We start from the raw sequence: 14,783 nt of genomic DNA, 5'->3' as shown, positions 1-14,783 counted from the left end.
GGTAATTGTAGTTTTGTAACATCTGGAGGGCCTGAGTTTGACACCCCCTGAAAGCAGTCTGTCTCCTGCAAAGAGAGGGCTGGGGGGAGGGGGTAGAGCGATACGCATGCATCTACAGATTAGAAAAGATCTTAGCACTAAGACCCCCAACCCGTCAAAACTTTTAACATGCCAAAAGGATGGAGAAAGAAAGGGTCCCTCTGCTCAGGCTGTTATTCACACACACTTTATTGGTCCTTAAAATAACGCGTTTCAGGACAGATTACTAGAAATGCTGTCCTATTAATCTGAAGAAGTCTGAAGACTTTGAAACGCGTTATTTGTAAGGACCAATAAAGTGTGTGTGAATAACAGCCTGAGCAGAGGGACCCTTTCTTTCTCCATCCTTTTGGCTATTTATCCCAGACCCTCAATTAGTGTCCGGTGTCATACTTCTGCTGCAGCTGGTTACTATGGATTTATGCTATTAATGGTTTTTGTGGGTACACACAACTTACCCAGGTGAGCAGTCTTCTGGAATATTCCCTTTGTGGGATATTGAAGCTTATCACCCTATGAGGCGCTCTGCCTTTTTTCTTTTTCTTTTTGTTTTGTTGCAAATCTTTTAACATGCCTGTATGACATATGAAAGTTTTTTTTTTATTATTAAGGTAATGCTGTAAAAGATCTGATGCTAAAATATTGCTGCCAGATATCAGAGAACTTTTTGGAGTTAAAGGAAAGAAGGGTTTCCGTAGTGCAAGGTATATAGCAATAGCAAAAAGTTAAATTAGTAAAGGGCTGGGGAGAAATTAATCGAATAGGTGAATTTTTGTCAGGTTAGGAAAATATTCCTCTTTTTAGATGTCATTTGTATTTTTCAGATATACCGAGTTATATGTTTATATGGCACCATATATGCACCATATTTGCAGTCTTCACTCATTAGTCATACTGACACTGGAGCTCACAATCTTTTTTAAATTCTTTATTATTTAAATATAAATCCCATATAATACAGTAAAATGTACATCTCAGTAATAATCAAAGTGACAAAGCCATATTACACATAAGTTATGTTTAAAAAGTTTCACAACATCATATATCCCCAAACCCCTCCCGGAGCTGACAATCTAATTTTCTTATGTGCATATCCTTGTGGTGTGTTTGTGGCAGGCCAGAGTCTCGAAAACATAAGAATAACACAGAGACTCAAAGCAAACTGGCTAAAGTCAGTATTGGAATACTGCCTATAAATGTATGTTTTCCTATGACGATTGTTACTTTTTAAAACATCAGTTAGTTAATATATTATTAATAGAAAGTGGTTATGAATGATGTCATACTGATAGCTCTATCTATAGGGGACTATGTCCTTTGCCTCGAAGGGGAGGAAGAGGAAGCTGACTATATTAGTCACACCCTCTGTTCACTGCCCAGCACGTCACGTATAAGCTGGAGAAGCTGCTTACAGTTTATGCTACAGGGACAGAACATGGCTTTACACATACTATTCTTCCAGCTATGTGTTGCTATTGTTGCACTGCCAATGCACATTCTTGTTGTGTTAGGTCTGTGGAAACCTATACCTAAGAGGTTTATGCCTTACCTCTTGGCTAAAATGACCAGCAAATATAACCAATACATGGGAGAGCACAAGAAAGAACTATTCAGCGTCTTGAATGATTTTAAAGGCCCCTCTGGAGAGCTAAAAGTCCTGGAGCTTGGCTGTGGTACAGGAGCAAACTTCCCATTCTATCCTTCAGGATGCAAAGTGACCTGTGTGGACCCTAACCCCAACTTCAAGACTTATTTAAGCAAGAGCCTGGCTGAGAATGATCATGTACATTTCCAGGAGTTCCTGGTTGCCCCAGGAGAGAATATGCCACAAGTAGCCACTGGTTCCATGGACGTGGTGATCTGTACCTTGGTACTTTGCTCTGTGGAAAATATTGATGACATCCTGACAGAAATACACAGGGTCCTGAGGCCTGTGAGTCTTTTCTTTGCATTAACAAATACATAGCAAATGATGAAATCATATATGTAATTGTTCTATGTTTCTATAGTGAGGGGTTAGTTGGGGAAAGATCAGAAGCAACGTGAGAAAATAATACTTTACTGAAATAGTAGTAGATACTTGGAACAAACTTCCAGCAGATGTGGTTGGTAAATCTACAATAACAGAATTTAAACCTGCCTGGGATAACATATATCTATCCTAAGATAATAAGAAAGGAAATACTAAAAGGGCAGACTAGTGGTCTTTTCTGCCAACAATCTTCTATGTTTCTTCTATGTAATGTATATGTATATATAGTGTCAGGGATTTCTTCACTATGCGTTGTGTACTGGGAAACATTGACATTTTTTCGTTTTTCTTAGTTTTTAGTTAGTAATAATAAATGCTACATGTGCATCAATACGTAACAGCCCTGCATCTCTGCAGAAGGACTTAGATAAGCCTATTTTTGCTGAAATAGTGAAGTAAACTGCATTGGTCAATGCATGTGACAGTCTGAAATGTGTTAGATTTTATTGCAATTGTTAGGAATCAAAGCTACATGTTCATCGGAAATATTCGAACATTGGACAGTAAAATGTCATTGTTACAGAAGTTACAATTATAGATGAATACAAAGATGGACACAACTGTTGTACTTTAAAGAGGACTGTTGTACTTTAAAGAGGACCTGTCACCCCCCGTGCCGGGGTGACAGGCTCCTGACCCCCTGCTAGATCCCCCTATACTCACCTAATCACGCCGGGTCCCGCTTCCTGATGCGGTCGGGTCACGGAGATTTCAGCTCCTGAAGCCCGGCGCGCGCGCACACAGCAGAGTCCGACGCTCAATGAGAATGAATGGGGAGTCCGATGCTCCGTCATTCTCTATGGGCTTCGGGAGCTGAAATCTCCGTGACCCGACCGCATCAGGAAGCGGGACCCGGCGTGATTAGGTAAGTATAGGGCGCTCTAACGGGGGGTCGGGAGCCTGTCACCCCGGCACGGGGGGTGACAGGTATCCTTTCAAGCAAATGTACCATCAGGTACATTCGCCTTCATTGTTGCATATGAATAGAATGGCGCCGGCGTGGGGAAGCCAATGCCGTGGTCCCTTTTTTGAACCGAAGCCCGGTTCCCATGCATGGCTCCGATCTATTACCAAGCACTGGAGGCGGGCTGGCCCGCCCCCAGTGGGAGCAAAACCTCTCCCCTCTGTGATGTGGCTACATTAGAACCAATGATGGTACATTCACTTTAAATAAACTACAATCCAATTTTAGTAGTGATCACCTCCCCCCAAGCATTTCCTGTATCTGCAAATATAGTTGTACATTAAAGAGAAAGTTTGGGTCACTGCAAATGTGTTTCAGTTCATCAAAATTTCATCAAGGTTTTGGTGTTGGGGGTGGATGGTTCTTTTTCCTCTAAATATAGCCTTGTGTGTATTAGTGTATTTTGACACTGTAAATCACAAACTTCTCACCATGGTCCATTTTATTGGCCTTCAGTGTATCATTCGCTGTCCCTACTTCTCCTCCCCCTTTCCTTACTGTTGCAGTTTTTCAGGGATCAGTCGTGGGTCCCCTTCTTTGCTGCCCTTACTGGACTAACTATAGGCAGCTACAGTATATACCTCTTCCTGTGACATCACCACACACTCCTACAAAACACCAATGATTTCCTGCTATCTGAAACATTATGTCATCCCTATGTATAAAATTGAATCTTTATAAAATTAAACTCCTTGGGGTGGATTTAACAAACTGCGCAAAAAGTGTAAATGTACGTCATCTCTGCCGCTTGGCAGAGAGAGGGCAAGACAATGGGCACAGTTACATGCATGAGAGACGTGGTCTATGTCAGCACCATATTTATCACAATTTATGCCGACATTCTGGGATATATTGTTGTGAAGCTGGCATAGATTTCACTGATGGCACACAGGGACCTCTGATGCACCTGGATTCATGCGGAGGCATGCACCTCTACATAAATCCTGCATGCCCAGGCACTGGGGGGACATATTTAAAGACCAGTGTTTAAGATGCCAGTCTTGGTGCCCCCTTTATATTCCCTCAATCTAAAGAAGTTGACATTTCAATCTCTGTGTATAGCATTACCATAACCCCTAAGAATCACACCTAATGTGTCAGTACATTAGCGCAACCTTTCAAACAGTATTAGAGCTCCCGACATTATAATTAATCATGATGCTGGGAGCCCTGAGGTCCACTCCGCAGGACACAGTCCATGCACAGAAGGAGTTCCTGCGGTCATGTGCATTAGCCCTTTTCCTTCTAAACACACAGGTGGGTTGGGATTATCCACCTTTATGGTGCGTTTACACGAAACGATTATCGTACAAATTTGCGCGATAACGATCAAATTTGAACGATAATCGTACGTGTAAACGCAGCGAACGATCATACGACGAACGATACATCGCGCATTTTGATCTTTCAACATGTTATCAAATCGTCGTTCGTCGTTCGCAAAAAATTCGCAAATCGTTCCGTGTGAACAGTCGTTCGCCGATTTAACCAATGTGTGAGATAGGCTTAAGCGTTCGCAAAACGATCGCACAACAAATTTTCCGTACGATATATCGTACCGTCTAAACGCTGCTCGTTATGAAAAAAAAAACGTTACTCCGACATCGTTAATCGTACGATCGGGCCAATTATCGTTACGTGTAAACGCAGCATTATGTCCACTAATCTATTTATATACAAAGGCTGGAAGGTTACACATGGGTTGTTCATTTCATTTCTTTTGCCCATTGTGCTTTTAGAGTGTTTTTAAGAGGACACCCACATTGAGCCATGGTTGCCAATTACCAATCTTTCTTGAGAAGAAAAGAATTTCAGTAACAGACTGTGTGTTGCATGACTTTTTAATAGGCAACACACTCAGCACCCAGACTTCCCATGTCATCTCCTTAAAGGGGTAGTGCGGCGCTAAAAAATTGTTCACAGAATAACACACATTACAAAGTTATACAACTTTGTAATGTATGTTATGTCTCTGAATCGCCCCGTTCCCCATGTCCCACCACCCCCGTCCGTGTACCCGGAAGTGTGTGGTGCATTATACATTACCTGATCCGTGTCGAGGCCGTCCACCATCTTGTGCCAAACATCATCTTCGGATGGACGGACGAATCCCTGCCAACGCCCCCCCCCCCTCCGCCGCGGGCACAACTGTGCTAAGCCGCGATTGGCTGAGCACAGTTATGCTCAGCCAATCGCGGCTGAGCAGCTGATGACGCTGCAGGGGTGGTGGGACATGGGCGGGGGGGGGACACGGGGAAGGGGGCGATTCACAGACATAACATACATTACAAAGTTGTATAACTTTGTAATGTGTGTTATTCTGTGAATAATTTTTTAACGTAGAACTACCCCTTTAATTAAAACATTGTTTGCCAATTAGCTCTTGGAGTAGTCAGTAAAGGTCCTATTCCACCAACAGATCTGCCGATTATCTGCCAAAGATTTGAAGCCAAACCCAGGAACAGACTATAAACAGGGAACAGGTCAGGATTTCTCCTCTTTTCAAATCCACTCCTGGGTTTGGCTTAAATCTTTGGCAGATAATCTGTCGTCAGATCTGTTGGTGGAATAGGGCCTTCATTTAGAGTTTGCTTTGCTTTTTTTCCCTACACTGTGGTTGTTTACTCAATATGTTCAGTAAGGGGGTTATCCAGCGCTACAAAAACATGGCCACTTTCTTCCAGAGACAACATGACTTGTCTCCAGTTCACTTCAAGGGAACCAAGTTGCAAAACCTCACCCAAACTGGAAACAAGAGTGGTGCTGTCTCTGGAAGAAAGTCACCATGTTTTTGTAGTGCTAAATAACCCCTTTGAATGGAGAATAATCTGCTGGATCAGACTGATTTGGCAGAATGTAATAAAGAAAACGATCAGAGAAAGAGCCGGCCGTGCATCGCAACATGTAAAAAAGAGTGCATGGCTGAGGAATGTGTAATGAAAATAATAAAGTTATATACTTACCTGTCCACGCTCTCTGGTGTCCTTCTAGCTTCTTCCAGCTGACCGCTGCCACCGCTGGCACATCTTAAGCCATTACTGGCTGCAGCACTGTCCCGTCTTGGCCAGTGATTGGCTGAGCCTGTCACTTTTCAGATGGCTTTAGACATGCCAGCGGCGGCTGTGGTGAGCGAGGAGAAGCCTTAAGGGCACCGTGAAGGACAGAGTGGTAAGGACACTTTATTATTTACACTTTTAAAGCAAGAGCTGCACAGACATCGACAAGCCGTATTATAGGCTCGGTAAGTGAACGACAGTCTAGCAGATTGGCACTTGCTTATATTTATTGTCAGGCCGTCTAATACGGCCCTAAGAGTCCATTAACATGTACAGTTTCTGTTGCAGATTTAAAGTGGCAGATTTTATGCCAGATATATCAATGTAACTTAAAAGGGGTTATCCACCTAAAAGCTAAAAAAATGAAATGCTAGCTGGTCCTACTCACCAAGTCACCGAGTATTTTGAGCCATCTCCTGTCTTTTTAGTTTCTGCCATTCCTGAGTTACAAGTTTTTCTAAAAGCCAATCTATAAATAAGATAGGAAACTACATTTCCCATCATGCATCTCCCTGATTGGCCCATTTGAGTACTCGCCCCCCTAGCTTTCTTTCCTGCCCACTGCTGTCATTACTATTGCACAGTAAACACAGGGCCATTTTTTCACAGATTTTGCATCATATCACCCCAATATGTATTCCATACTAGCTGGTGATGTAGCAGAGCTGATGCACGCAAGGTGTACCTTTGTGCTGCATGAAGGGCATCTGTTTACCAAGGGGTGGGGGTGTAGTGCAGGTTTAGATCTCTGCTTGCTGACTGTGAATGAAAACATTCTAGTTCCATCCAGACTCTAAGAACATAACACTTACAATACACAGAGCTGTGACACAAAGACAGGTACATATGTCTGCATTCAATGACAGCAAGCAGAGATAGAACTATAACTTTTTATATAACAAAAACCTAGGCTCAGGGACACATGTAAGTCTATGGAAACCGCACTTTCACTAGTGAACAGGTGCATGCAGATGATGCAGATAATGTCTCTTGGGGGTCGGTTTACCAAGTCAATAGACAGCTAATCCGACCCAGAGAGATCACATGTCCTATATCTACAAAGAGAGGGGGGAAGAGGGAGCTGAGCATGGTCAGATCGGCCCTAGAGTAGAGGATTTTAGACTTTCAGAGCGGATAAGAATGAGAAAAAAAACAGGGAAATTGTGCAATCTTTAATAATGAAACACAGCATCAAATCTGCTGTCAATGGAACCTTAAAACATGTGGTTTAACTGTCAGGGTATGTGCACACTGAGTAAATAGGATGGAAAGTCCGTCGCGTAATCCGACGCACGCACCCGCTCGCCGACAGCGGCGGGTGCGCGCGTCTCCGCCCGTGACATAGACTTCATTCTATGCACGGGCGGATTCCTTCCTCTGCCCAAAGAATGATCGAGTTCATACTTTGAGCGGAGGAAGGAATCCACCCGTGCATAGAATGAAGTCTATGGCTCGGGCGGAGACGTGCGGGCCCGCCGCTGTCCACGAGCGGGTGCGAGCGTCAGATTATGCGACGGACTTTCCGTCCTATTTACTTTGGTCTATAATTGTGACTAAAAGAACAACCATATTTTATTAGTAATCAGTATATTATAAATTCAGGTAACTCCAAAGGGTTCATCTACTTTTTTGCAATTTCATGGTGAAAGAATTTCACTATGGCTGGCATACATTAATTTATTGTCAGTCAAACCTGCTGATTTCAGTGGAACCAATTGGCCAATCATTTAATGTTTATGGGAATCAGACAACTCTTCCCTTTGCAGGTGTTTTTAAGAGAGAAGGATAGGGTGAATATATTTCAATATGACCTATACTTTTGTTCTCAGGAGAAATAAGCCGTAGCTAGAGGTGTCTGCCAGCGCCTTACTTCATCGACTCTATATACAGGCCAGGCCAAGCATGCAGGTGTGTAAATATGACAGGAGAGATTGCTCACAGGTAAACAGCCATTTGAAGAAAAACAGTTCTGTGATTGGTCACTCTCTTCAGATATTCTATAATCATTAACATTTTACCTGCTCCGTAGCTGTGACCTAGATCATGTGTAACAAGCTCCACCACACCTGTACAAATGATAATCATAATCAGGGGCACACTCAGAGGAACTCCACAGAATTTCCATGGAAAAACTGCTAATCTTATAGATTTATTACAGATTTTGACTACTCTTTTAAAGTCAATGGAGAAAATCCACATTAAGGCTATCTTAACACTACGTAAGTTCCATAATAATCACGGCCGTGATTACTACTGTACTTACATAGTGCTGGCGTCTATGGAATCCTGGCCGGAGTGTATTCACAAAGAATACACTCCACCCGGGATCCCTAGTGGCGCTGCAAAAAACTGACAAGTCAGTTTTCTGCAGCCGCTATTCGTTGAATAGTGGCCGCAGAGAAACTGTCAGTGCTCACAATGGAGCATGCAGCTCCGGCCGCACGCTCCATTGTGTGCAGCGGCGAATTGAGATGCAGGCGTGCATACATGCGCCCGCATCCCAATTCATCAGGAGTGAAGATCATCCAGCCGGTACTTGCCGGGAAAATCGTCTCTGACACCAGCCATTCTGTGACTCGGCCGGTGGGAACATGGCCTAAATCTGCATTTCCAACACCAGAATTTACATGGTACAGATTTAAAATCCACACCTCAGATAAATTCATGCATTGGATTTTCTGCATTTTTTTTTCTGCAGTGGGTGGATGAGATTTTTTTCAAATTTAATCTGTTTTGCTTCTACTTTCACTTCATTTTTCATTGCTATACATTGTTTTGCATACCCGCTAATTCTGTCCAAAGGCAAAAAACACAGTCAGGCTGTATTCATACAGTGGTAATGCTGTACATCCCAGGTTGTCGGAATCCCATCCGAAAGGGTGGCCAACAAATTCCTATGTGTACTGCAGCACATCTGTTTACTTTAATGTGCCTGAATGTGGTGAGCTTGTGGCCACATAAGTAGTACCTAATAGCATGGGTTGAGAGCACCTGGGACAAAGTGTACCCCCGCTTCCAAACACCCCCCATTATGTATAACCCCCCTATGAGGTAGATTCTCCTAATAGGTAGACACCCTCCTTCATTATGTGGACCAGTAGAGATGATCGATCAGTGGAAAATCTTAGGATCTATCGAACTTGAACCTTGCTGGACCTTCCACATTTGATTCCCGATGCCTTCCCAATCCATGGGGAATGAGGATACAGCCCAGGTACCGCCTGGAATTCCGGGATTTAGCCTAGGTAATAAGCTGTATCCTGGAATTCCAGGCAGTACCTGGGCTGTCTCCTCCTTCCCCACAGACCGGGAAGGCATTGGAAATCAAATGCGGAAGGTCCGGCAAGGCTCGAGTTTGATAGAACCTAAGATTTTCCACTGTTCGATCATCCCTAGCCACCAGTAGGTAGAACCCTTACCCCATTAGGCAAATGCCCCCAGTAGGAAGATAACCCCCTCTCCCATTAGGTAGAAACCCTTAGTAGGTAGATAACCGCCTTTCAGTTAGGTAAATAACCAAAGTAGTTAGGTTAGTTAGGTTTTAGGTTAATATCCCTATTAAATAGATGATTCCCACCATTAAGTAGATGCCCCCAGTAGATCGGTAATCCCCCCATTAGGTAGATTTCTCAGTGTTGAGGCCAGGTTCTCCTTTACCTCCACACCGGATCTGATAACCTTAAGTGGCACATGACATCTCCTGCAGGTGGCAAGTGCTAAAGCTACATGATCACATTCTACAAGCCCTGTGCCACTATACAGGATCAGGAGTCCAGACACACTGGAGTCCCTGCTCCACCACATACATTCCATTGCAGTGCTATGCTATTAGCACAGAGTTCCACAGAATATACATACTGTGTCAGATTCCCTGCTCCTGCACCTTGGGCAACCAAGCACCCAGTGCCCCCCTCCCCTAACACACACACTAAACCGCTGACCTGTTATATTGAGTTATACTATTAAGTATGTTTAATATGTACACATAAGAAGTGGCTTAAATGTAGTCACCAAATGTATTACCATATCTGTACAGCTCTGCCACACTAGTAGCTGATAGAAATCCAGGAAGTGAAGAAAAATGGCCTATGTGCCAATTCACATTACCTCCTGCTCCTTCTGCTATCCCCCTTAGGAGACAAATCTTCCATGCCTCTGTCTTACATTGTGTGTGTTTGCTGAGGACAGGCTGATGATGCAGACAGGGGACAGGGCGTGATGTCACAGGAAGTGGGGCTGGATCCCCCAATTCCCCAAGTGATTTACCATCTCTAACCGGCAAGAAGCAGCTGCTGCAATTTCGCTGATTGTGCAGAAGTGTGCAGTGAAATTAGGGCTGTGTTCACACATGTTGGAGTTTCATTGCAGTACTGCAGCGTATTCACAAAAATGATGCAGTAACACAAGTAAATGATGTTAAACGGCAGAGAGGATCAGAGCCGACACTGCCAATCCCACCTGGACAAAAAACGAGGCATATCCCATGTAAGATTATATTGGATAAGGTCCTTATTGTGCGGCTCAATTTCAAAGATAAAAGATGCTCATAATATGTGCGTGGAAATGAAAAGGCAGAATAAATAAATTCAAAAGGTTCTTTACTTTATTCCAATATCAGTGTTACAGGTAGAGAATACAGGGTGCTGTGTGGTGTTACAGGTAGAGAATACAGCGTGCTGTGTGGTGTTACTGGTAGAGAATACAGTGTGCTATGTGGTGTTACAGGTAGAGAATACAGTGTGCTGTGTGTTGTTACAGGTAGAGAATACAGCGTGCTGTGTGGTGTTACAGGTAGAGAATACAGTGCTGTGTGGTGTTACAGGTAGAGAATACAGCGTGCTGTGTGGTGTTACAGGTAGAGAATACAGTGTGCTGTGTGGTGTTACAGGTAGAGAATACAATGTGCTGTGTGGTGTTACAGGTAGAGAATACAATGTGCTGTGTGGTGTTACAGGTAGAGAATACAGTGTGCTGTGTGGTGTTACAGGTAGTAACTGTGTGCTGTGTGGTGTTACAGGTAGAGAATACAGTGTGCTGTGTGGTGTTACAGGTAGTAACTGTGTGCTGTGTGGGTGGGACCACAATGAAATGATAAAGTACTGCAAATAATTCAGCAACACAGTGAAACTGCAATGTGTGAACACAGCCTAGATGTTCTGCAACAGATTTTGGCGGGGAATTGGCAGGGTGGAAGACTGTGATGAACAGCTGAGGGAAAGCATTGCATTCTGGAACCAGTATTGCATTCTGGGAACTGCTCAACCAGGAAGTACAGAAACACAATACTGAACAAAACACCCAAAACAAATGGATTTTTGGTAGTTTTAAAACTGGGATAGATAGGTAAGTAATGCTATATGACTCTGCAGAAATTTCATTTTTTTAACCTCTACCTGGAGTTCCCCTTTAACATGGTATGAACCCAACCTGAGTGGAATAATTTTATTTCAGTGGTCCATTCATAACAGATTTGTTATAAAGCTTTGTTTCGCAAAGGTTATGTTTTGATATTATTTCTCTTATTCTGACTTCTACAGGGTGGAGCATTTTTTTTCTTGGAGCATGTAACTGAGGATAAATCTTCTTGGAGATATTTTTTCCAATCAATTTTGGATCCAACTTGGAAACATTTAGCAGATGGATGCCAACTTACAAAGGAAACATGGAAAAACCTGGAAAGATCGAAATTTTCAGAAGTTAAATATAAACATGTTTTAGCACCAATTAAATGGAGCCCAGTTCGATGCCATATTTGTGGTTATGCATTAAAATAACTGTATTTGTATATATATAAATGTAGAGACATATAATACGTATGTAACATCTAATCTAAAAATATACAAGTTAAAGTCAAATTTCATGGTGATAATCATACATGTACTACCTAAAACCACTAGATGGCATGATTAGATCTATATTTCAAATGCTCAAAGAAATGACTGAAAACTACATATCTCTTTCATACAATGGGGTTACTGAGACTCTAATGTAGTCCACACCACTTCTAGCACCAACCACCTAAGATTGCTCACTTTATGCTTTTCCTCATAGAAATGTTTAGCTACCGTGGTTTCTCCAAAAGTTTTTCCGTCCTCACTCACTAGTCTTATTTTTGTTCAAACAGTCTTATTGCTGAGTGATGTTGGTTCAATCTGGTTTTTAAAGCGTAACTGTCATTTCAGGGTCATTTTTTGGAAAACATTAAATATCAACAGTTCAAGCGATTTTTAAAAACTCTGTAATAGGTTTTATAAACCAAAAGAGTTTCCTTCTGTACTGAAAAAGCAATCTCCCAGCCTCCCCCCTGACTTCAGAAGAAGCAGGATTTCTGTCTCCATTATGTGGCTATGGAGAGGGGAGGGGCTGTTAGGAGTGACTGAGCACGGAGCAGTCCTGCAAAGCACAACACCCTGCAATCTTCTCTCAGTAAGTTCATAGATAAGCACTGCTGACCTTTCTGACCCCAGAATCCAGTGTTTTAGGTGCCCAGACAGTCTACAGACAGCTGACCTTCATGTCACCTCTTCCTGCTCCCTCATCTCCCTCAGCCCCTCCCCCCTCCATAAGGATAGAATGGAGAGAACAGAGCCCGTCTTCACTGGCTTCTCTGTAATGAAGACGTGTTTGCCTGATAATGCACAGATAAGAAGTCAGGGGGGGAGGCTGGGAGATTGCTTCTTGAGTACAGAAAGAGGCTTTTTTGGCTGATAAAACCTATTACAGAGTTTCTTAAAATCGCTTATACTACTGATTTCTGCAATAAAAAAAATATGACAGTTAAGCTTTAAGTTCCTGCTTGTCTGCCCCAGGTGCACTTCGCCGCACAGGCATTTCAATAATTAGACAACATTACTCTCATGCCCTTTTCTGGGGTGAGAAGTGAACCCCCCTTTTATTATTGTTGTGGGCAATGTACAGTATATATCATCAAACTCACATTTCAAGTATGTGGTGGATACAAATGCGTAGCAATGGAGAGGTATAACCCTAAATACAGGATGCCAAATGACTAAGGGTCCTTTTACACACAAAGATATCTGACAGATTTTTTTTAGCCAAAGCCAGGAACAGACTATAAACAGGTCATAAACGAAACATTGAGATTTTTCATCTTTTCAAATCCATTCCTGGCTTTGGCTTTAAAATCTGTCAGATAATCCGTGTGTCGAAAAGGACCCTTAGAGAGCTGATATCCTCTATACTAAACCACACAGGACAGCTGACAGATCCTCTATACTACACCACACAGGAGAACTGACACATCCTCTATACTACATCACACAGGAGAGCTGACACATCCTCTATACTACACCACACAGGAGAACTGACACATCCTCTATACTACATCACACAGGAGAACTGATACATTCTCTATACTACACCACACAGGAAAACTGACACATCCTCTATACTACACGACTCAGGAGAACTGATACATTCTCTATACTACACCACACAGGAGAACTGACACATCCTCTATACTACACTACACAGGAGAACTGACACATCCTCTATACTACACTACACAGGAGAGCTGACACATCCTCTATACTACATCACACACATAGGAGAACTGACAGATACTTTATACTACACCACACAGGAGAACTGACACATCCTCTATACTACTCCACCAGGGCAGTTTCTAGGTCATTTTGGCAACAGGGCGAATCTTGATAAAAGCGCCCCAACCTCCCTCAGTTGGGCTCTGGGGAAGGAAGGGGGGCTTTTATTAAGATTCAGGATACTAGGAAGAAGCAATGTGTGTATTGCAGCATAGAGCAGTGCAGCGCTCCTAGCAGATAATGTTCTACTCAATACAAATTCATCATACAGTGACTCACAGGTGGCGTCTTCTTTGATCTGAGGCGTCACTTTTTCTCTCCATCCGGCTCAGACCACCATGACGGTTTCTTGCAGCTACAATTCATCTCTTCTGAACCTGCCAGACAAACATCTCAGGATCCGCACTTCCAGAAACTTCCTTCCCCTTTCCCACCTATAAGGTCCCAAACTGTATGCTGGGAGAGCTGGATGACCTCCATTACACTGACATAAAGGATGCTGGGAAAGCTGGGTGACCTCCATTATACACTGACATACAGGATGCTGGGATAGCTTGATGGCATCCATTACACTGACATACAGGATGCTGGGAAAACTGGGTGACCTCCATTACACTGACATACAGGATGCTGGGAAAGCTGGGTGACCTCCATTACACTGACATACAGGATGCTGGGAAAGCTGGGTGACCTTCATTACACTGACATACAGGATACTGGGAAAGCTGGGTGACCTCCATTACACTGACATAAAGGATGCTGGGAAAGCTGGGTGACCTCCATTATACACTGACATACAGAATGCTGGGATAGCTTGATGGCATCCATTACACTGACATACAGGATGCTGGGAAAACTGGGTGACCTCCATTACACTGACATACAGGATGCTGGGAAAGCTGGGTGACCTCCATTACACTTACATACAGGATGCTGGGAAAGCTGGGTGACCTTCATTACACTGACATACAGGATACTGGGAAAGCTGGGTGACCTCCATTACACTGACATAAAGGATGCTGGGAAAGCTGGGTGACCTCCATTATAAACTGACATACAGGATGCTGGCAGATCTGGATGACCTCCATTACACTGACATACAGGATGCTGGGAGAGCTGGGTGACCT

At 43.2% G+C, this 14,783-nt stretch overlaps 1 protein-coding gene across 1 annotated transcript; it reads left to right on the top strand.

Moving 5' to 3' along the window:
* Nucleotides 1–343: 343 nt before the first annotated feature.
* LOC138792635 (thiol S-methyltransferase TMT1A-like) lies at nucleotides 344–11,946 on the top strand. The gene is made up of 2 exons (XM_069970282.1): nucleotides 344–1,972; nucleotides 11,629–11,946. Exons 1-2 carry the CDS (start codon nucleotides 1,310–1,312, stop codon nucleotides 11,863–11,865), a joined length of 900 nt encoding a protein of 299 aa, XP_069826383.1. The 5' UTR covers nucleotides 344–1,309; the 3' UTR covers nucleotides 11,866–11,946.
* The last annotated feature ends 2,837 nt before the right edge of the window (nucleotides 11,947–14,783 follow it).

This window comes from Dendropsophus ebraccatus, chromosome 5, assembly GCF_027789765.1.
Source record: "Dendropsophus ebraccatus isolate aDenEbr1 chromosome 5, aDenEbr1.pat, whole genome shotgun sequence".
In the NCBI taxonomy this organism is placed as follows: domain Eukaryota; kingdom Metazoa; phylum Chordata; class Amphibia; order Anura; family Hylidae; genus Dendropsophus; species Dendropsophus ebraccatus.
This window is presented reverse-complemented; position numbering and strand designations above follow the sequence as displayed.